The 24,365-nt window shown below is 39.4% G+C and overlaps 1 protein-coding gene across 4 annotated transcripts in view; it reads right to left on the bottom strand.

Annotated features, from left to right (window-relative positions):
* Nucleotides 1–24,365, bottom strand: part of LOC122563274 (bcl-2 homologous antagonist/killer-like) — a 60,804-nt gene that overhangs the window by 29,296 nt on the left and 7,143 nt on the right. Inside the window, exons 1-2 of one of the 4 annotated variants that reach the window (XM_043716959.1) lie at nucleotides 17,704–17,743; nucleotides 6,489–6,617 (exon numbers count right to left, since the gene is read on the bottom strand). In XM_043716959.1, coding sequence (XP_043572894.1) covers nucleotides 6,489–6,582 — 94 coding nt within the window. In that variant the 5' untranslated portion in view covers nucleotides 6,583–6,617; nucleotides 17,704–17,743. Of the gene's footprint in view, nucleotides 1–6,488; nucleotides 6,618–16,107; nucleotides 16,343–17,703; nucleotides 17,744–24,365 lie in introns of those variants that run through there. The other 3 variants (XM_043716957.1, XM_043716958.1, XM_043716961.1) reach the window with 3 other exon arrangements.

Here is a 24,365-nt window from a genome sequence, read left to right as displayed (position 1 = left end):
ATATTGTAAACAGTTCCCAGTGATCTCCGCGGAACCCCAATGGTCACAGGTCACCAACGTGAAAAAGAACCTCACTATTTCCTGCCCATTAGCCAATTCTCTTTCCATGTCAATGTACTAACTCCAATACCGAAGGCTCTTATCTATGACAACTTTTTGTAAAGTATCTTGTCGAAAGCTTTCTGGAAGTGCAAACACAACATCTACTGGCTCCCCTCTATCCACTCTGGTTTAGACGTCCTCAAAACTGTCGTCATTTGCTCCAAGTATGATGGTATGGCAAAAAAAATAGCATAAAAGTCAAAGTCTAATACAGCATTTTCATATTGTAAATATCAATTCTTTGTGTAGTTATTGTCAAGTACACAGTATTAAGATGCAATGGATAATTCAAGTCTTAATCAGAAGGCACAAAAGATTAGCACAAAAGGAATTTCACTGACCATCATCTTACCACCACAATAATACTAAAGGAAGTCCACGCTGATGAATATCTACTTTCTAAACTTGGTGTCAACTGCAAGATGATTTAGATGTGAAATAGACCAGCTTTACTTGGTTTCAAAAAAGAAAGCACACCAAATCCATACCAATACTATTCTACTTGACATCGGTGCAATCTTTTTTATTACCTACACTGAAGTCTAACAACTAGGCCACAAAACATCAATCAATAAGGAATACAATTGAACAGTATCATTTCACTTAGGGCTTTCACAGAATACTGCATAAGGAAGTCTTTCATATTGTCTACCCTTCACATTTTCTAAAAGCCAAAGGTTAGCAGATGGTTAGCTAAACTGCCACTCCACTCAAACAACCAAGATATGCTTGGAAAAGCAGAATCTCAATTATGTTTGAGGTTGTGTGCATGCACAACCTTTAGGCAACATGAATGATGATTCAAAATTACAGATATTTCTGTCAAAAGGAAATTAGTAAGCACCAAGGAAACTATATTTCATCAAGGTTGAGATGAATGAAGAGGAGAAAAAAAAAGATCATTTGAACACAATGCAGCACATCCTCAAATACAATTCAGTGCAAACAGTAAAAATGACACATTTGCACAGACGACTATTAAGCCACAATTATTAAAACTGGATCAGTAAATATTAGCTATTTTGACCAGAATGCTCAGTTTTGCAGTTGTACCCAAGTTCATACTGATTTAAGTGGATACTTGGATTTCCTCAACATTTGATACGTAGCATGGCAATGTCTGAAACTAAATCATTCAAAGGGGATTCAATTCCAACATGAAGAATGCTGATTCAAAATACCTAAATATTTTGTGTCCATCTAGCATAAAGGGTATAGAAAAATATTGCAATCTAAAAATGTAATGGAGTCAACTACCCCACTGGGTTCACTTGATTGCTCACAGAATAACCAGTCCATTAACATTAGTAAGAGGTTATATCTGTTTATCAAGTTTGTGTAGACTTAGCTTTTATTTTGCTGGTGGCTGCATTTGGGTGGGTGACATGCTTCAGTCAGACTCAAGACGTAGTAAAGAGAAGAAACACAAAACAAATCAAAATAGAATACAGAAGGGTGGTAGGCAAAACCATCCCCAAATGACAAACCTAGGAAAAACCCAAAAAACATTTTCCTGATAAAATGAAAAAGAATTGGTGCAGAGCTATTCAGCATGTGCTTGCTGGTGACATGAGCCCAGCAGCAATACACATGAATGGAGCAGCAGTTAAGAAAGTATGTGACAGCAGGGTGCTAACCGGTGACTGAAAGATAGCTGTGGGCGTACAGGGAGATGGCAAGGGAGAAAGAGAATGGCTTTAAACTTTTTAACAAATGGGCTAACTGGGATTGGAGAGGTAATAAGGTAATGAAATTCTTGCAAAGCAATGTGTAATATCTAGATTAAGACAGCATATATTGAGGAGCTGTTGTACTTGCCAAAATTACTTTGTGGATCCTACATAATGAGCAATGCAAATTTTAAATCTGAGATTTAAAATCCAAAACAAAAAATTTACAGCAGATGCTGGAACCTGTACTGAAAACAACAAATACTGGAGACCCATAGCCAGTAAGACAGCATCCATGGAGAGAGAGCAAGGTAACGTCGAGTCTAGATGACGAGGTAACAACTGTCTGGTTAAGGTGTCCCAGATTTCTTAATATGCGTGGAAACCTATTAGTTATGCCCTCTCCAATCTTTAATGGTGTTTAAGGTAGTTCAGGAGACTGTATGTTAGTTACTGAGTATTAAGAAGATTTGTATGTTAGTTATTTTGAAAAAGGTTTTGTCACGACTTATGCCGGTTGTCTTTCACCAATTTAAGAGGGAGGCAATGGCCTAGTGGCAGTATCGCTGGACTCTTAATCCAGAGACCCAGATAATGTTCTGGGGAGCCAGCTTCGATGGCAAATGGTGGAATTTGATTTCAATACTAACAATCTGATGATGACCATGAGCCCATTGCCAATTGTTGGAAAAAACCCATCTGGGTCACAAATGCCCTTTAGAGAAGGAAACTGCCATCTTTACCTGGTCTGGCCTACATGTGACTCCAGACTGACAACAATGTGGTTGGCTCTGAACTGCCCTCAGGGCAATTAGGGATGGGCAACAAATGCTAGTTAGCCAGCGACACCCTAATTCTGTGTTTGAATAAATTACATACTTCTCTGGTTCTAAAAATTCCCTACACACTAATTTCCTGAAAATAATTTAATTCAATCAATCATGCAGGACCTAATGCTAAATTTCTAATTAGTAAACATTTTGGAAAAGCATGGGCTAATTTCCATGCATTTTATGTAGATTTTTCTAGAAATAAAATCTACATTAACAAGAAATTAGTGCTGTGGATTTACATTTAATGATGAGTTGTATAGTACTGACTTTTTTGATGAAACCTTCTAACCCTGTTCCTGAGAGTGTCTAACTTTCCCCAGTCAATACTCTTACAGAAGACATTGCCATTATCTGACTGCATCACCTAATTAATTTAGCTTTTTATTAATTTTCATGGGATCTGAGTATTGCTGCCAAGGTCAGCATATGCTACCCATCCTAATTGTGCTTGAACAGACAAGCTTGCTAAACCATTTCAGAGAGCAGCTAATTGTGCTTGAACAGACAAGCTTGCTAAACCATTTCAGAGAGCAGTTAAGATTCAAGAAGCACATTGCTGTGGGCCTGGAGTCATACGTTGGTCAGTCTGAGGAAGGATGGCAGATTTCCTTCCATGAAGGACGAATGTCTGAATGAGTCATTGAGATTGAACTATAGTCTCTGTAAACCATAAAGCAATCCATTAGAAAATCTCAAGCAACCCTCAATCAGAAAAGAAATTGTTTCATCCTCTGCTCACCAGTGCTTGAATGTCATTCAATTATTTTATGTAAACTGCTAGACACTCAAAGTAAGTGAGTTTTCAGCACAGGAGGTTCCCAGTATCTTAGAAAATACTAATGATGAATTTGTACAAGTGGATCACTGTCCATTGCATATAGTCACAAAAAAACCCCACTGATCTGTATTTCCAACAATCCAGATATTTGCAAGTGCATACCAAAATATCTTAAGGCTCTTATCATTCCACACCAAATTCTTTTCACTATTCTCTTTTCCAAATTTACTATTTCATATTTCTTTCTCAATGTTCATTTTGAGAACTATATTTCTGGATTTTTCAGCAGTTTCCCATTTTAGTTAAATCTCAAATTGTTACCAAGCTTCCTCAGAGTGCCAACATGTAAATCTAGAAAGCCCAAAACAGATCTCAGAAGGCACCAGCCGTATAAACCCAATCCATAAGATCATTTTGGTTTTCTGTTCTCCAGCTACTTATAGAATTACATTGTTTCTAATATCAATGTCTTCGTTTTCAATTTGCTGCAACTTATCAAACACCTTCTGAAAATTCACAAACATCCACAAAACTTTTTATTTGCACACTAACATTTTGAAAAAATGCTCAAGTTAATAAGTCAGGCACAATCTACCTTTTATAACTCAAAATGCAGAATATCTCAGATTAGCCCATACCTTTCCAACTACAAATGCACCGATATAAAAACATTTAATTTCCTGGTTTATCCTGGTCATTCTGATATTAGGTGAAAAATAGCTTAGGCTCATTGGTTTTAAAAACTGAAGTTGAAAGCTCACGAGTGTTCAATGCTGAAGCCCACTCATGAATACGGGACAAAAACCAGAACAAGAAAAGGTGAGCAACATACATTGCACTGGACCAAAGGTTGCGAAATTAACCCTGTATAGTATATCATATGTACATGACCCTGCAGGCTTGTCACTACACAGGGACTTTAATGACTTAGTACTGGCACTTTTTTTTGAGTCATGTCCCAAATAAACATAAATAGAAACAAGTGTGAAGAAAGTGGCTTTTTCCTTAAACTATACCATTTGATAAAGGACAGTTACTAAACACATTCAAACTTTCTATTTTGCCAACCCAGAAAAAGGCAGAAATAGATCATATTGAATGAACAAAGGAAAACTATTGGCATATATCACCATGGATATCCTAAATATCTCGTGCGCTTAAAGGCAACAGAACTTGTAGCAGACACATTATTGGTGTTCTACAAATATTACAGAAGCGTGACAAAACACAAATTAGGGGACACTTTTAACATGTGTTATGAAGATGTGGGTGTACTATAAGAGAGTTAAAGGCAGCAGAACTACCGGACACAGCACCAAGTGTTCCCACTGAGGCAACAATGTAACACTTGCTCAAACAACTCAATTAGCTCATTGTCTGGAAACAAATTCAAATTCAGCCAGTTTAAATTATACCCCAAAAAATATCAAACTCCAATCCAGTTTGAATTTAGTATATTGACAATCGTAAAAGCCAATCCTGTGCTTTGATGGTGGAAGACTGGGAAAAATTGAACAGCTGACAGAAGAACTGACAAGCCCAGCATGTAAGCCGACTGCCTGAAAATAGCTGTCCTAAAAGTTACTTTTCGATCAGTAACCTGTGACGCATAAATTCCTAAGAAGGAAAGACAACACAAGATGATCCGAATAGAAGAACGAAAGCTGCCTGATTTTGAGATAAGAAGTGTTCTTTCGTAAATCTTAATTGGGAATTTTATCGGACTAGTATTATACAAGGGAAGGTAAAAGATAGGTTAGAGCAAGAAATTGTAAATAGTGGTTAGTTAATTATTCTCTGTTATACTTTAAATAATTCTTGGCCACTCAAATTTTTACAGATTACTGCATGGGATAAATCTTTTCTGTGTTGCTGATTTAAAATTTTGCAGGAAGGTTTACCCTGTGTCGTAACACATATCCCTTGGAGACATTTTTATAAAGTCTTCCAAAAGGATCTCCTTGTGCAGAAGCATGTTGTAAGGTGTTTGCCACAGTACATAGTCAATGAAATATCAAATCAGCCTTGAGATGTTTATGGATGGTAAAAGGACATTCAAAGGTTCAGCAGGCCAACGTTAACTAAATTAACTAAAGTTAAAAGCTGCATTGAAGGGAAAATTGAACGGGTTGCACATCCCCTTGTCCATTTAAGACGAGATGGTGACAAAAACCACAGCTATCTGTGCATAAATTTTCCTTTGAGGTTATGATTTGGAGATGCTGGTATTGGACTGGGGTATACAAAGTTAAAATTCACACAATACCAGGTTATAGCCCGAGAGGTTTATTTGGAAGCACTAGCTTTTGGAGCACTGCTCCTTCATCAGATGGCTGTGTTTATGAGTTTTAATGCTATGCTATGAGAAAAGGTATGAGTTTTAATGAACCTAATTTTTTTTTAGTAAGTACACTTAATACAGTTTGTCTAGAATATGCATCCATACTAGGAATCTTAGAACAATATCATCTCAGTTCGAAACTCTAGATTAGCGTATATACACTTAGGAAGGCCAAGCAATTAGTAAATCCAAAATATTCATAACTATTGTTTGCTAAATAGGGATGAGCCTTGTATGAGCAGAAGGGAGATATGCAGGAGAATGCAAGTTTCTTCTCTCCCCTTTATAAATGCAACGGTCTGTTTTACTGTCTGGATGGATAATAATGGCCACTGTTACTTTGCAGTTACCATCTTTCATGCATCAGTCTAGCCAACAAACAGCATATTATCAAGTGAAGAAAGGCAGACAAACTGTTGTGAACACATGGGAACTAAATGCTCAGATATTTTCTGCAAATCAGAAATGGTCTGTGGGATGACATATGAACAGTACATAAACCTGTCATTTCAACAGTTAGATCTCAAACCCCACAGAAGACAGAATATATCATAAAACATTATTTTTCATGCATATTTAAAATCATACGACCAGAATATAATATAAAACATTTGGTTCTAACTGCTTACCACATGGACTTTTGTGAAGCATGTCATTTTTTCATGTCTCCTTTACTTCAATTAAGGTATTCAGACATTTTTCTTCCAACAGAAGTATTTTTTAGGATTCACAATTGTTTTGATTACCAAAAGACTAACACTCACCTGTTACTGGTCTTGATGGGCGCCTACAACGCTTCTTATGCAGGTTAGCTGGGTTTGTTTTGAAAGGGTTTTCATCACCGCCACCTGAAGCCATGGTACAACCCAAATGACTGCAATCAGTCAGTCAATCTACAAGCACAAAGATTATAAATCAACATTCAACATAAGCAAGAGTTAATCTCCCACCAAAACCCTCACCCCATACTCTAAGGAAGAGGCCTTATGAGCAAAAATACAAAGTTAAAATAATCTTCACATGGGATATTACAGATATAAAACTTATACACACACACAGGCAGTATCAGGGACGATATGTTATTTCAAATCAAGAGTATTTTAGGAAGATTGACCCTTTTAAAAAAAGGTCAAGCTATTTACAACTCAAAAATATCCCACAAGCTATATTAACTGTTGTCTAATGCTTTCAGCATCTTTGCAGGCATGATATCCCTGACCTTTCAAACATTAACTGCTACCAAAGGCATTAAAAAGAAGAGTTAATTTAGTAAACATATTTAACAGCAGATTATCTCATCTCTTTAATCTTAACAGTAAACTTTTTTTTCATCCATTGGAATCCTATACAACGATATAATGACTCTTGAGGCTCAGTGGTAGTGTCCCTTACTACTGAGTCAGAAGGTCTGGATCAAGTTCCATTTGCACTAGAGGTGTGTCCTAACACGTCAGAACACGTTAATTTGAATCAATGAAGTGACTCCCATCAACAATTATTCTGTATCACTGGGCTCTTGACAGATCTTGAAAAATGTGTCTTGACTGAAATGTATCACTCAACCTTAGAAAATTCTGTTAAGAATAGGAGAAAAGGTTATGGCGAAGATGGGTTGTTCTGGTTGTCCAACCTGTCACAAAACTGAACATCGCAGTATAATGACTCAAAGAAGTCACTTCAATGTTGAATATATAATGAATCAGAATGACAGCCAAATTTAGATGCAAATGCACAGCAGGTTTCTTTTATAGTTTAGTTGGCAGCAGCATCTTGAAACTGCACTGCAATATATAAAAACTGTAAAGTCATTCACCTTGATCAGCAAATTCCCCAAGTTACACATCACTTAGACTGTCATTAGTGCAAGACCTCAAAACCCTTCCCTAATAACCACTGTGTGTGAATTTAAAAAAAATCTTTCATAGAATGTGTGTGTCACTAGCTGGGCCAGCATTTACTAATCAATCCTATCAGCCATTTAAACTGATGGGTTGCAAAAGCCTTTTCACAGAGGCAGTAAGAGGCAATCACATTGTCAAGTGTCTGGAGTCACATGCAGTCCAAAGCAGGTAAGGATGACAGATTTCCTTCCCTAAAGGATAGCAAAGCAAATGGGTTTTTACAATAATCAACCATGGTTACAAGACTGACATTAGACTAAGCTGAAAAATGTGTTGCTGGAAAAGCGCAGCAGGTCAGGCAGCATCCAAGAAGAATCAATGTTTCGGGCATAAGCTGAAACGTCGATTCTCCTGTTCCTTGGATGCTGCCTGACCTGCTGCGCTTTTCCAGCAACACATTTTTCAGCTCTGATCTCCAGCCCTCACTTTCTCCTCCTTACATTAGGCTAACCTGCAATACCAGATTTTCACTGATTCAAATTTCACCAACTAACACGGTGGGATTTGAGCCATAGCAATAGCCTGGGTGCCTAGAATGCCACTGACTGCACCTATTGGTTTAAAGTATTTCACAACCACCTATTGGAGACAAGTAACAGATATTGGTAGCAATGGAGGTGGTGGAGAGAATGCATGTTCACTTTAGAACGAATGGATAAAATAGATAGTGCTGTTCCAGTAATGATAAAGGTAGAACATGGGTTGGCTATTCTTCCACATGACAATTTCCAACTTCAGTCATATCAAAAGTTGGACGAAACATGGATGATGCTGCTGTCCAGAATGCCATTCGCCTCCCCTATTTACACACATCCACATATGTGGTTCCAGAACTACAGAAAGTTTGTCCTCGAAGAAAGTTAGCACAATGGTGAATGGTTCCCTGCCCAAACCAAAAATGTAAAAAGCAAGAGAGGATAATTAGTCCCATAGTTTTTCAGCTCAAATTCAAAGCCCATTTTGGACTCCAAGGTAATCAGGTGGGAAAGGAGAGTAAAGATGCAGGGCCACATCTAATCTGCATAACTGGTAGTCAGGTCAAGAACTGTACGAGCTTCCCATTTCTACATCTGCACTTGAGCAGATTTTTCACACATTTTCTTTAAATAAGCCAACTTTGCAAACCAAGGCTTTAATTATGCCCTTAAAACTAAAAGTTGTCAATTCTGCTTACATTTTTAATTTCCTCCACTTCCATCCAAACAATGGTCACAACTAATGCAAAGTTACTTCATTATTAGAACATGTGTAGTACTTATAAATTATACTGTGCTGGTTTTCCATCTAATTTAATGATCACCATGAGCAAATCCAATAACCAGTGACTCCACTCTAACTGGACATGACAACAGGTTGTGGTAACTGACAAAATTCAACACAAGAAATAGGCCAGTTGAACTTGTTCTGTCAATACAAATACATGAAAAGGAAAATTATGCCATCCAATCCTTCAAGTTTGCTCCAGCATTTAGTGAAATCATAGATGACCTTCATTTAACCTCAGCTGTACATTCCTTTGGATCCCCAATAATCTTTTATCCCCTTGTAATCAATTATCCCTTAAAAATATTTAAAGACTCTGCATCTATTGCCCTTTGAAGGAGAAAGTTAAAAATCACAACACGAAATTATTGTCCAACAGTTTAGATTAGAGTGGTGCTGGAAAAGCACAGCAGGTCAGGCAGCATCCAAGGAGCAGGAAAAATCAATGTTTCGGGCAAAAGACCTTCATCAGGAATAGGAATATTCCTGATGAAGGGCTTTTGCTTGAAACGTCGATTTTTCCTGCTCCGCTTTTCCAGCACCACTCTACTCCAGAATCTGGTTTCCAGCATCTGTAGTCCTTGTTTTTACCTGGTTGATTTTAACCCTACTGCGAATCCTCTTGCAAGGATGCCTGCCTTGAAGAAGTTTTCCTCCTCTCTCTACAAGTATCTCAGCGAGTCTCTCTCTCACTGCAATCCCCAGGTCATCTCCTCTGCCCTGAAGCTGTTGAACCATGTCCTGAAAAGCTCTATTCCTGATGAAGGGCTTTTGCCCGAAACGTCGATTTTCCTGCTCCTCGGATGCTGCCTGACCTGCTGAGCTTTTCCAGCACCACGCTAATCTAGACTCTGGTTTCCAGCATCTGCAGTCCTTGTTTTTATCTATTGCCCAACAGGTTTAATTGGAAGCACTAGCTTTCAGAGCACTGTTCCTTCATCAGGTGATTATGCCCGACGAAGGAGCAGTGCTCTGAAGGCTAGTGCTTCCAAATAAACCTGTTAGACTAGAACCTGGTGTCATGTGATTTTAACTTTGTCCACCCCAGTCCCTCCACATTATGACTTTTGAAGGATGGAATTTCAAATAAGCACAACCTTCAAAAAATATTTCCTCATCTGTTTCAAATGGGCTTATTTTAAAACTGTGGCCCCTTCGTTCATGACTTTCCCACAAAAGAAAACATCTTTTCAAAATGCACCGAGTTAACTCAAGATCCTAAGTGTCAATTAAATAACTTCCGACTGTTCTAAACTCCAAAGGATACAAGCCTGACCTTTCTAACCTTTCCTCAAAGCAATCCACTCATTCCACGTATTAGTTTTGAAACCTTCTCTGAACTGTTTCCAATGCATTAACATCCTTCCCCAAGTAGAGTGACCAGTACTATACACAATACCACAGATGCAGTATCACCAATGTTCTGTATAACTGAAGCATAATCTCCCTACTCTGGCATTCAATTTTCCTTGAAATGGAAAACATTCTATTAGCTTTCCTGATTACCTGCTATTCCTGCACACTTTGGTGATTGATACATGAGAATGCCTAGATCTCTCGGCATCTCAGATGTCTGCAACGTCTCACCATTAAGATATGCTTATTTATTACTGTCAAAGTGGACAATTTTGCATTTTCCCATACTGTACTCCATTTTCCAGACCTTTGCCCAAAAACAAGCTTTATTCCTTTGTATGCTGCTTATACCATCTTCACAAATCACTTTGCTGCCCATTTTTTGTCATCAAATTACCATATCTTTGATTTCTTCATCCAAACTCTTTCTATGAACTGTAAAGAGTTGATGCCTAGTACCAACCTGCAGCACACATGAGACTATGACAGCCTGGAAAAAAAATCATTTATACCTACTCTCTACTTCCTGCTAGCGAGCCAATTTTCTATCAACGCCAATGTTATCTCTTTACACATGAGCTCTTAGTTCACAAAGAATCATGGATGTTCATGGGCTTCAACTCCACTTGTCAAATCACTTCATATCCCACAAAAATTTGTCTGTCCCAGACTTAAACATATTCAATGATTCAACATCCAGAACTCTATCAGATCAATGATCTGCCATCTATTAACTCAACATCTTAATCTACCTGCCACAAGGTCAGTGTATTTTTAAAGATATTTAAATGCAACTAGCTCCATTGCTTCTTTAAACAGTTTGACACGCAAAACTGAATATTCAGTTCTTCCAACTCCAAGTGTTTAGAACAGTCAGCCATATAAACAATATACTCCTGTAACCACTGGAATGAAACTGTACATTGGTTTAAAAAATGCAGTATATACTCAAAATGAAGAGAAGCATAGACTTTTAAGAATTAATATAAAAATTCTTTTCTTCTATATTTTACAAATTCAAGCATCTTGAGGACAACTCTTATTAAAATATATAGCGGCATTTGTAAGCTAGTAAAAAGATGATAGTATATTAAAAGCTGCAGAGATTAAGAAATTTGAAGACAATCAAGCACTGATCATCAAGATTGGCATACAAGTCATCTTATTCAACTAAGACGACGCTGCAGCCTTGCAATGCTTAAAGTAACTATTACAGTAATATAATGCATAAACAGCCAGCTTCCAGCTCCTATTCCCATTTTACATTCACAAACGCAGCAATTTATCTCTGTCTTAGCCCCTATATCTTGCTTTACTGCCTCAAAATAACACTTTTGTTACAAGTTATTTGGAGGATCAATTATTACTTCCTTGCACTCCTTTTCCATAAATCTTTAACGACAGCATGCAAGCTTTCATCAACAACTGCAATGAAAATGAAATCAACTGTTAACCTTGAATCTTGAGAAGTTGTTACTTGCACACATAAGGATTGATATAGAGTCACAGAATCCAGATTGTGCAGAGAGGGGCTACTTGGCCCACCAGGGTGGAGGAGGAAGGTTGTTTTTCAAACCGGAGGCCCGTGACCAGCAGTGTTCCATGGGGATCGGTCCGCTTTTGTTTGTAGTTTATAAAAGCGATTTGGATGAGAATATAGGAGACATAGTTAGTAAGTTTCCAGATGACAGCAAAATTAGTGGTATTGTAATAACCTTCTTTACTGTCCACAGAGATCTTGATCAATTGAGTCAGTAGACAGAAGTGGCAAATGAAGTTTAATTTGGATAAATGTAAAGTACATGTATTGCATATTGGTAAAATAAATAAAGGCAGGACTTACACAATTAATGGCAGGGCCAACATATCATTGGAGAACAGAAAGACCGAGGTGCTCAGGTACATAATTCTTTGAAATTTGCATCACAGGTAGACAGGGTGGTTAAAAAGGTGTATAGCACGCTTGCACTCATTGTTTAGACCTTAATTCTCAGATGTCATGCTGAAGTTGTACAGGATGTTAGCGAGGCTTCTTTTGGAGTACTGTGTAGAGTTCTGATCACTCTCCTATCAGGAGGATTTTATTAAACTGAAGAGGGTTCAGAAAATATTCACCAGGTTGTCGATGGGTACGAAGGGTTGGAGATATAAAAATAGGCTGGATCTTTTTCCACCAGTGCATAGGAGGTTGAGGGGGGACATGATAGAGGTTTATAAATCATGAGGGGCATAGGCAAGGTGGCAAGTATCTTTTCTGAAAATGTGTTCCTGGAAAAGCGCAGCAGGTCAGGCAGCATCCAGGGAACAGGAGAATCGACATTTCGGGCATAAGCCCTTCTTCAGGAAGTATCTTTTCCCTAGGGTAGGGTATTTCAAGATAAGGGGACATATTTTTAAGGTGAAAGGAGAATGTTTTAAGGAAGACATGGCAGGCAACTTTTTTCTTTTACGCACAGACTGATTCGTGTGTGGAATGAACTACCAGATATAGTGGTGGTTGTAGGTACAGATACAACATTTAAAAGACATTTTGATAAGTACATGAATAGCAAAGGTTTGGAGGAATACGGGCCAAATGCCAGCAAATGGGACTTGTTTATTTTGGGAACCCGGTTGTCATGGACTGAGAGGACCAAAGGATCTGTTCCCATGCTGTATGACTATGACTCTAATAAGTCTGCATCGATACTCTGAATCTGGCCCAAACCCAGATCGCTATCCTATGCCTCTACACCTGCCTGTACATCCCTGGACATAGATTTAGGTGAGGGGTAAAGATATAAAAGGGACCTCAGGGGCAACTTTTTCACGCAGACGGTGGTACATGTGTGGAATGACCTGTCAGAGGAAGTGCAGCAGGCTGGTACAACTGCAACATTTAAAAGGCATCTGGATGGGTATATGAATACGAAAGGTTTGGAGGGATATGGGCCAAGTGCTGACAAATGGGACTAGATTAGGTTGGCATGGAGGAGTTGCACCAAAGGGTCTGTTTCCATGCTCTATGACTGAGGGTTAAACTCAGAAATTGGCAGGTACCACCTTGAGCAGCACAGTCATCACTATGCACTGCTTCACTGCCCCAAGTTGACTTAACCTGACTGAGGATGTGCCATTAAAAAAAGTTGATATCCATCTCTGAGAAGAGCTAGATAATTGTCTTAAACTTCAAAACCAAAGTTTAATTGGCTTACAGTACGAGCAAACATGAAAACTTCTGATGTCTTCCCTGTAGATATCTTCCTCAAAAACACTAGATGATAACTAGCAAAGCCGAACTATTGGTAAAGGATCTCAAAAAAATCCAAGTATCTGTCAAATATCCTATAATTACCAATAGAGCACACTCCACACCTGGCAAACCAAAACTAATCTTATAATGAACCACATCCTGGCTGACTGCAGGAACTACCAACTGCAACAATTGTGGTTAAGATCCACAATTCAACCTTCAGATTGTGCAGATTTAATCTTTAGCCACTTGAGGCTAGGCCAAGCAAGGAACAAATGACCATTCACCTAAGTGGAACACCCCAACAGCTCAAGTTGAGACCGTTAATATCGACAGACTACTACTAACATAGTAACCTTTTGCCTGATGAGGTATATTCCTGGTGACATCATAACCAGTGCATTAGCTGAAGCTACTACATGGATGGATAATGTGCATCACACTGCAAATGCTTCCACAGCCATATAACAAAAAGAAACGACAAATATTCATTTCAATCAGCACTCATTAACCCTACTGAAGCAGTATGTTTGTGATAATGCAGTGTCTGCATGGAAGTGGAAAGCGAGGATTTAATTGGAGTCCAAATGCACAGCAACGTGTATTAAATTTAAAGGCATAAACTGTCCCACTTACCTAGGCCAGATAAACAACTTATGGAGACTAGCCTATGGTAAGAGAGGTTGGAAAAGTCATAGAAGTCTAGGTAGAATAAAAAAAATTCAAAAAGGACATTTAAAGATATATATAAAAAAAATCAGAGAGAGAAAGTGACTTAGAGAGGGTGGTCGAGACAACTGAAAGCCATAATTTATGACAAGTAAGGAAGAGCTCGTATTGTAGACAAAAGCAAATTTTAAAGGCATGTTGCTAATGAAGAGGGGAATAAGACTAAAGACAAAAATTGAACACTTAACTGGAATCCACGTTGGTTATTGTGGCAACAGCCAAGAGCTATGGATTCAGGGGAGCTGAAATTTACAGAAGAGGGCAGCACGGGGGCTCAGTGGTTAGCACTGCTGCCTCAGCACCAGGGACCCAGGTTCAATTCCAGCCTCAGGACAGCGACTGTAGATGGAGGTTGCACATTCTCCCTGTGTCTGAGTGGGTTTCCTCCAGATGCTGTGCTTCCCTGCTACAGTCCAAAAATGTGCTGGTTAGGTGAATTGGCCAAGCTACATTCCCCATAGTGTTCAGGGATGTGTAAGTTCGATGCATTAGTCAGGGGAAATGTAGAGTATTAGGGTATCATAGAATTCCTACAATGTGGAAACAAGCCCTTTGGCCCAAAAGTCCATACCAATCCTCCAAAGAGTAACGCACCCAGACCCATCCCTCTCTTCCCTCTCTCCTCCATATTTACACCTGACTAATGCACCTAACTTACACATCCCTGAACACTGTGCAATTTAGCACAGCCAATTCACATAATCCAAAAGTGTGCAGGTTATGGGAGGAAACTGGAGCACCTGGAGAAAATCCACACAGACATGGGGAGAATGTGCAAACTCCACACAGACAGTTGCCCAAGGCTGGAATCGAATCCTGGTCCCTGGCACTGTGAAGAAGCACTACTGACCAGTGAGCCATCATGGTCTGCGTGGACTTGTTGGGCCAAAGGGCCTGTTTCCACAGTGTAGGGATTCTACGAAGTGGAGGATGTTAGTGTGATGAAATGATGGCAGTATCATGAAGGCTGTTCAGTTGTATTATAAATCCATTGTAATACTTTCTTTCGAGGAAATGAATTTACCACCCCTCTTTAGTTAGGACTGCACACAAAACTTCGAGGAGAAAGTGAGGTCTGCAGATGCTGGAGATCAAAGTTGAAACTTTATTGCTGGAACAGCACAGCAGGTCAGGCAGCATCCAGGGAACAGGAGATTCGACGTTTCGGGCACAGGCCCTTCTTCAGGAATGAGCAGAGAGTGTTCAGCAGGAGAAGATAAAAGGTAGGGAGGAGGGACTTGGAGGAGGGGAGTTGGAAATGTCTTCTTCTTGACCTCTCCGCCTCCATCCTACTCCCACCTATCACCCTCACCTTGACCTCTTTCCACCTATCACATTTCCAACGCCCCTCCTCCAAGTCCCTCCTCCCTACCTTTTATCTTCTCCTGCTGAACACTCTCTGCTCATTCCTGAAGAAGGGCCTGTGCCCGAAACGTCGAATCTCCTGTTCCCTGGATGCTGCCTGACCTGCTGTGCTGTTCCAGCAATAAAGTTTCAACTGCACACAAAACTTGTAGATCAAACTTAGTAAGACGTATAAAATTTGGATTGCCCTGAAAAACTGTATTCAATTTATCTATGGATTACAATCGTACTGAAAACGCATTTAAAAATTAATACAAAACAGCTTAAAAGTCCAACGACAAAGTAAAAATGTGACCACTGCCAGTGCAAACACAATCCAATTCCTTCAGATATAAAGCTTTATCAGATTTCCTAAATAACAATGCCACTCTTTTAAGATAAACCGGCTTGCATGGTGCGGACACTGACTATTCAGAGGCTGCTCCTCACAATTTGTCATCCATAGTTTGACCAAAGCGGTTTGCGCAACGCGATACAGGAAATGAAGGTTCAATCACTAGACATTACGGGGAACATTCCCCTGAAGCCCGATTGTACCTGTCCAAGTCTGTTTACCTCCTCGTTTGCCGGCCAACCGGCCGGTCAGCCAAGACCGAGCGCTCCCCTGCCGCTCGGCTTCGCCCGCCTCAGAGCCGAGTCTTTTGCCTAATGACGTGTAATGGAGAGGCGGGATGGTGAGTTGACAGCAATACCGAGGATCCGCATGCAGAGGCGGACCACCACGACCGGGCCTTTCCCCCTCCCCTCCTCCTCCTCTCCTCCTCCAACGCTCAGTCTCCTCGCCGCAACCTAACACTATCAAATGTGCCGATTGGCCAGAGGCCAGGCACGCAACTGCTGACCACCTGTGATTGGTCAACAGACTACAGGGGAGTCCTCATTGGCTACGGATAGAACACACAGAATCCAGGGGCTGGGTGAGCCTTGTGTATCAGGAAAGATTCTTCCTGCTTCAAGCCAGCAATGAATAAAGCAGCTCATGATGCAACACAAATCACAATAACAAACCAATAGTCATCGGATAACAATGTAAAATTATTAAAATCCCAAAATGTTCATGTATTTAATATTCCTTGAACACAAACATTACATGAATATATTACATATAAACCACACTGGTCACATTCGATACCAACAATTGCACTGCAGTCGTTTCCTTAGTAAGTTATTTCATACGGCAAAACTATTTGGCAATTAAAAGATGCATTAAACGGACTGGCCGTTCAGCACCTCGTTAAAGTCCCTGTAAGTATTTCTGCATTTATCCGCTATAATATTTGCTCGACTCTCCAAATCTAGAACATTATAAGATAAAGTATTTTTTAAGAATTTGGGTGTTCGGACATCGGGCAGATGTGAGTTTAATACGAACCTTCTGACCCAGCGCTAGGGACATTACTGCGCCACAAAAATCTTTAAAGAAAATGCTTTTAAAAATAGTAAACATTTCCTTTGCTCGTAATTAGGCTTGAGAATTATTCTGGACTAGAAATACGAACAATTCAAATTTTAATGATTAAGTATCTTAGTTGTAATCAACATTGAATAGTTAAATTGTGAAGTCAGGTTAAATAGAAATGGATTGTGCTCTATGGAGTTCAAAGGTTAACAGTGATTGAGGTGTTTGAAATGTTTCAAAGTAGATAAAAAAACTATTTGTTTTGAATTTTCCAATCAAAGGAAAAGTGCACAATCAGGAGTGAAACTAGGAAGCACTTTCACACAAAGGACCATAGAAATCTACGATTATTTCCCTCAAAAGGCTTATGACACTAAAGTGGATGGAAACACAAATTGTGACGAAGGAGTATTAACAGACCAACTGATTAGACTAGAACATGGCAAATTGAATATCATACATCATGTGTAAAAGTATGCACTTCGGTAGAAAAACAGACAAGAAGGCATCATTCCAAAGATACCCTGCCCGGTGGACATTTTTTTTAGAATGGAGCCTAATGTCTGTATAGTTATGTTGACAGAAATTGCGCTATTGATTTGTCTATCTCAACACAGATTGACGCCTGCGTCTATTAGAGAGGGACTGCGGCATTGTCACAGAGATTAAATTGTTTATTTAGGGTGTAGGTTTGCTCGCTGAGCTGTAGGTTTGATATCCAGATGTTTCATTACCTGGCTAGGTAACATCATCAGTGGCGACCTCCAAGTGAAGGAAGAAGTTGTCTCCTGCTTTCTATTTATATCTTTCTCCTGGATGGGGTTCCTGGGTTTGTGGTGACGTCATTTCCTGTTCGTTTTTTAAAGAGATTGATAGATGGCATCTAGATCGATGTGTTTGTTTATGGCGCTATGGTTGGAGTGCCAGGCCTCTAGGAATTCTCTGGCATGTCTTTGCTTAGCCTGTCCCAGGATAGATGAGTTGTCCCAGTCGAAACGGTGTTTTTTTTCATCAGTGTGTAGGGCTACGAGGGAGAGAGGGTCGTGTCTTTTTGTGGCTAGCTGGTGTTCGTGTATCCTGGTGGCTAACTTTCTTCCTGTTTGTCCTATGTAGTGTTCGTGGCAGTCCTTGCATGGAATTTCATAGATGACGTTGGTTTTGTCCATGGGTTGTACTGGGTCTTTTAAGTCTGTTTTTCTTTGAAAGTGTTGGTGGGTTTGTGTGCTACTAGGATACTGAGGGGTCTTAGTAGTCTGGCTGTCATTTCTGAAACTTCTTTGATGTATGGTAAGGTGGTTAGGCTTTCTGGCTGTGGTTGGTCTGCTTGTCGTGGTTTGTTCTTGAGGAATCTGCGCACTATATTTTTTTGAGTATCCGTTCTTCTTGAATACGTTGTATAGGTGGTTCTCCTCTGTTTTCCGAAGTTCATCTGTGCTGCAGTGTGCGGTGGCTCGTTGGAATAGTGTTCTGATACAGCTTCGTTTGTGTGTGTTGGGATGGTTGCTGGTGTAGTTAAGTATTTGGTCAGTGTTAGTCGGTTTTCTGTATACGCAGGTTTGTAGTTCTCCGTTGTCCTTTCTTTCGACTGTGACGTCCAGGAATGCGAGTTTGTTGTCGGTTTCTTCCTCCTTGGTGAACTTTATGCCTGTGTGTTGTTGATGATGTTAAATGTCTCTTCTATCTTGTTTCGTTTTGTGATGACAAAGGTGTCATCTATGTAGTGGACCCAAATTTTTGGTTTGATGGTTGGTAGGGCTGTTTGTTCTAGCCTTTGCATTACTGCTCCTGCTATGAATCCTGATAGTGGAGATCCCATGGGTGTGCCGTTGGTTTGTTTGTAGACTATGTTGTTGAAAGTGAAATGGGTGGTGAAGCACAGGTCCACTAGCTTCATGATGTTTTCGTTGGTAATGCGATTGATGGTGGTTGGTGCGTGTGTGTGTGTGTGTGAGAGAGAGAGATGGTCTCTTCTAAAAGTGTGGTAAGTGTTTCCTTTGCCATGTCGATGTTGATGGAGGTAAACAGTGCTGTTACGCCGAATGAAATCATTGCTTCGTCTTCCTCTATTTTGGTGTTTTTGATAATTTTTAGGAATTCCTGGGTGGAGTGGATGGAGTGCTGTGACTCTTCTACTAGGTATTTCAGTCTTGTATGTAGTTCTTTGGCCAGTCTGTAAGTTGGTGTTCCGGGTAGTGAGACTATAGGTCTGAGGGTGCTCCTGGTTTATGGAGTTTTGGTAGTCTGTAGAATCGTGGGGTGTTGGGCCCGTCGGGTTTCATTTTCTGGAAATCCGTCTTGTTTAATTGTCCAGAATCGTGTAATTTTCTTAGGAGGTATGTAATTTTGTTTCCTAGTTGTGGAGTCGGGTCTAGCGCCACCTGTTGGTAAGTGTTGGTGTCTGCGAGCATTGGCTTGCTCGATGTAGTCCCTTCTGTTCAGGATGACTATGAGCCGACCTTTGTCTGCAGGTAATATAACAATGTTTTTGTCTTTTTTGAGGTTTTCTAGGGCTTTCTTTTCAAACACATAGATCTAGGTGCCATCTATCAACCCCTCAAAAAACGAACAGGAAATGACATCACCACAAACCCCAGGAACTCCATCCAGGAGAAAGATATAAATAGAAAGCAGGAGACAACAGCTTCGCTTCACTTAGAGGTCGCCACTGATGATGTTACCTAGCCAGGTAATGAAACGTCTGGATATCAAACTACAGCTCAGCGAGCAAACCTACACCCTAAACCTCAACCTGAGCTACAAACCTTCACAAACCTTGCATTGTTTATTTACTTAAGAATACGTAAAATATTGACTAGCATAATTTAAAGTGCAGGTAGGCAAGTTGCGTTACATAGCTGCTTCCCCGGATATCTCATAGATCTGCTTAGTGCAAAGTTTTGGGCGGGGCCCCAGCTATTTGACTCATTGCAATTTTACTGTGACAAATACCCGGGACCAGAAAAGGTTCCAGGAAGTAGTGACAGTAAAACCAATTTTAAAGAAAAAAACCCCATATATTAAAATACAGAGCCTCACTAACAGAGTGTTGTATTCAAAAAGTGATAACAAAATCATCCTTAGTACATATGGGCAGCATGGGGCAATTCGGAATCTTCCAACACAAAAGCTGGCCATTTGGCCCATTGTGCCAGTTAGGTTACATCAACCCAGACAGTGAATTTTCTACTAGTCACCCTTTTAGGTACTTCCTTCTTTCTCAAATTTAATTTGTCTACTACCTTTTTTAGTGATATTGGCAGCATCTCTTTTTTTGTTGCATTGTATTCAGGACTATCTGTTTCCATTTTCCCCTTTCTTTTAGCAGTCTCTGTTTTGCTTTTCTTTTGCAAAAATATACTTTATTCAGATGTTATCTATAAGTGTATTACAAAATAGTTCAACAGACATTCCAGAAAATACAATAAAAATATCAGGTTGCTCGAAAGCATTACACTCTTAGCTGCCTCCATCAAAATGCAAAATTGGAATATTTACTAAACGTGACAAGCTACAAAGCGTTTATTAAGTTAACAGACTCTGAGGATATCACAGCAGAAAGAGCTCAGACAATTGCTTTTCCAAACTGTGCAAAGTGTCCCATCGCATGTAGTCCTGGACTTTGAAATGTGTCAATCTGCAACACTCATTCGAGGACAACTCTTTGCATGAGATGATCCAGAGGTTCTGGGCAGATCAGATACCACCTTTCACCAAGCTGATGGTCCTCCATGTGTAGTTGATATTCGTCTTGATGTCTGTCTCAGGAATAGTCCCAGAATCAATCTCAACAAGATCCCCATGCATCTCTTCCCAAATCTGCTCTGTAAAAGGCACATTCCAGAAAGGGGTGTGTGACAGCCTCTTCATGACCCTAGGTATTTAGAAGGCAATATATGATAGAGCAGATAGTGTAGGCATTCATATAGATCTGATGGCTAGTGCCCTTGCTACCAACAGCTCTTGGGGATTTTTGGAAAGGATTGATCTTCCCGTATTCCTTCAGGGCTTCGATGACATTTTGTACCACTGCAACAACAGATCTGTGGTAGAAATTGCTTTCCTGTTCAAACTTTTCCACAATGGACAGGTGACACGCTATGGTCCAACTACCTGGTACCTGGGGTTAGGTAGAACCTCAGTACAAAGTAATACTTGGTGTTTGACCATCAAAGATCCAAGTCATAAGCCCATGTGGTAACTTGTACCAACAGCTCACCAGTTTTACATACATGTATTTCAAAACTCATCTTAATAAGTTTTATATTATTTCCATGTTTGCTGTCTATTAACTTAGAAGTACTTTTTCCATTCTAATGTTATTCATCTCTCCTAGACCTTTATGTGTTTTATGTCTTTGATGATCCTTTTTTCCGATGATTCATTCCGATGCACTTCCACTCATTGAATTTGCTTAAACCCGCCAACAGCTCTGGTTAATTTCCCCATAAAGACATTGGTTTCTGTCCTGTTGAGGAAGAATCCAACCAGAATGTACAGCTGGCTAAACAAGTGCTCTGGAGTCAAATGTATGCAACATTAGAAATAAAACAAAATCAGAGTTAGACCTATTCAGCTTGCAGGTTACAAATGAAAGAAATTAGGATAAAACCAGGTAAGACCATGAGCTAAATATTCCAGGCCCTAGAATTTTTAGAAGTGACAAAGAAAGAGGGAAAGAGGGGTGCTAATACTGACAAAGACAATTATAGCAGAAATTAAGATTTCAGTAAAAATGATCATACAGTGAAAACATCATAACTTTGGCTCAGAATTCCACGTGTTGTTATTAACATGTGAATTGGTCAGCAATTTGTTGCCTGGAAGTGACAGCTCATTAATTAGGAATTGCCACAAGCTACTGCCTGATTTCAGCTGTTCTGCCAATGGCTTCCTTAAAAAGACATCTCACTCTTAAATTAACCTCCCCATCATTTTCATTCCGCTAAATTCACCAGAGTTCATTTCAGCAATTTTTAACACAAATATCTTTGTGAAACCATGTTCATTATTAATGACTTCTGAGCAATTGCTCTTGACAAGAAACTGAAAAACTTTAACAAGCAAAGTCCCATTACTTATGGATTTATCATTGGAGATTTGTTTAAAAATTCATTTTGTCCCTCTCTCAGGCCAATCTTTATTTTGCTCTGAAAACCAACAAACTTGTAATATTAACTCTTTCGCTCTCTAAAGATGCTGCCAGACTTGCCAACATTTTTTCCCCACTTTTTTGCTCTGTTTATTTCTCTTTCAGTACCAGATTTGACATTGAAATTGCCATTTTTTTGATTGAAAACAGTATTAAAGTTTTCGCTCCTAAATATGCAATGGACATTTCAGAATTTCTTCTCAGTACTTTTATTTCCTTTTGTTAAGTGTGTGTTGCTGGAAAAGAACAGAGGGCCGGAAAGTTGATTTTCCTGTTCCTCACTGCCTGACCTGCTGTGCTTTTCCAGCAACACACTCTCAATTCTGATCTCCAGCATTTGCAGACCTACTGTCTCCACATTTTATTTACTATCAACCACTACTGGCTGAAAATTAACTATTACAACTGAGTAATTTTAAAATTTTCTTTATCACTCTTCTCTACCTGATTTGACATCAAATTAACTTATCCTAGTTATATTTCCTTATTCTGACATTGCATTGTTCATTTCACAATCCTTCAAACTGAGTGGTTAAGTATATGTAATAAAAACAGAATATGCTAGAAGAACTTGGCAGGTCGAACAGCATCTGTAGTGAGATAAACAAAATTAGTGTTTTGAGTCTAATGTGACTCTTCCCTTATTAAGAGTTCTAGGTAGGAAAATAGTTACCAGGATCTCAATAGTATTCCCTGGATTACTCCCAGTTTCATAAAAATGAGAGTTTAGAAACAGGAGATTAAAGCTGGTGCATGCATGACTGGATAGAGTGGGGGACTTTATAATTTAGGACATCCGGTGAGTGGCTCAGAAAGACATCACCTGTATAAACCAGATGATTTGCATTTGAACAGAACTGGGACTGAGTCCTTGAGGTGTGTTTTTGCTAGTGCGTTGGACTAATGTAGCAAGGGTGTGAGAACTAAGATATATTGTCAGAGAGGAATCGCAAGATGCACAAAAATGTGGAATACATAAATATTATTAGAATAAAGAACTGCAAATTTAATTGGTAGAATCAGAGTAAGGGAGAAAGTAATAAAGTCTAAATCAGGATTACTTTGATTAATGAGTTACAGGCATATATTGCCAGGTGGATACATGATATTGTAGCTATGAAAGAGAATGGTCACAAAGAAAACAGGAGTGAGCCTTAGATAATCCTGGATACAGGTGTTCAGCAAAGACAAAAGGAAGAAAAGGTGTAGGAATCAGTACTGATGAAAGAGGGCACTGTCATACTGAAGAAAGCCATGATATGGAGGAGCCAGTGTTGGACTGGGGTGGAGAAAGTTAAAAAAAATCACACAACACCAGGTTATAGTCCAACAGATTCATTTGGAAGCATTAGCTTTTGGAGCGCTGTTCCATAATCAGGTAGGTGTGGAACAGGACCATCACCCACCGAATTTATAGCAAAAGATTATAGCAAATGACATACACAAAGACAAAGGATAGTAAAGGGAAGAGTAGGGCCAGTTAGGAACCAACAAAGAGAATTACACATGGAGGCAGAGGGAAGAGCTAAAGTATTAAATGAATACCCAACATTTGTCCTAACCAAGAAAATGCTGCCCTGATCATGATGAAAGAGGAGACAAGTCAGACAGTAGAAGGATTTAAAATTGATCAGGACGTGGTATTCGATAGACTATTTTACACAAAAGTTGATCAGGCATTAAAACCAGATGTGATCCATCCAAAGATACTGAAAATAATTAGAGTGGAAATTGCAATAGTACTGGCCATAATTCTTCATTCTTCTTTAAACCTGGAAGTGGTGTCAAAGCTCTGGAGAATTGTAAACATAATGATCTTTTTGAATAAGATTCACAAGGCAAGCATAACAACTACAGGGTAGTCAACTTAACTTCAGTGGTGGATGAAGTTCTAGAAACAATAATTCAGGATATAATTAATTACATGGATAAATGTTGTTTATTTAATGAAAAGCCAACATGGATTTCTTAAGGAAAAATTGTACTTAAGAGTCATAGAGATGTACAGCATGGAAACAGATCCTTCGGTCCAACCTGTCCATGCCGACCAGATATTCCAACCCAATCTAGTCCCACCTACCAGCACCCGGCCCATATCCCTCCAAACCCTTCCTATTCATATACCCATCCAAATGCCTCTTAAATGTTGCAATTGTACCAGCCTCCACCACTTCCTCTAGCAGCTCATTCCATACACGGACCACCATCTGTGTGAAAAAGTTGCCCCTTAGGTCTCTTTTATATCTT

This window comes from Chiloscyllium plagiosum, chromosome 26 (genome assembly GCF_004010195.1).
Source record: "Chiloscyllium plagiosum isolate BGI_BamShark_2017 chromosome 26, ASM401019v2, whole genome shotgun sequence".
Lineage (NCBI taxonomy): Eukaryota > Metazoa > Chordata > Chondrichthyes > Orectolobiformes > Hemiscylliidae > Chiloscyllium > Chiloscyllium plagiosum.
The sequence above is the reverse complement of the archived record's forward strand: the minus strand, read 5'-3'. Positions and strand labels throughout refer to the sequence as shown.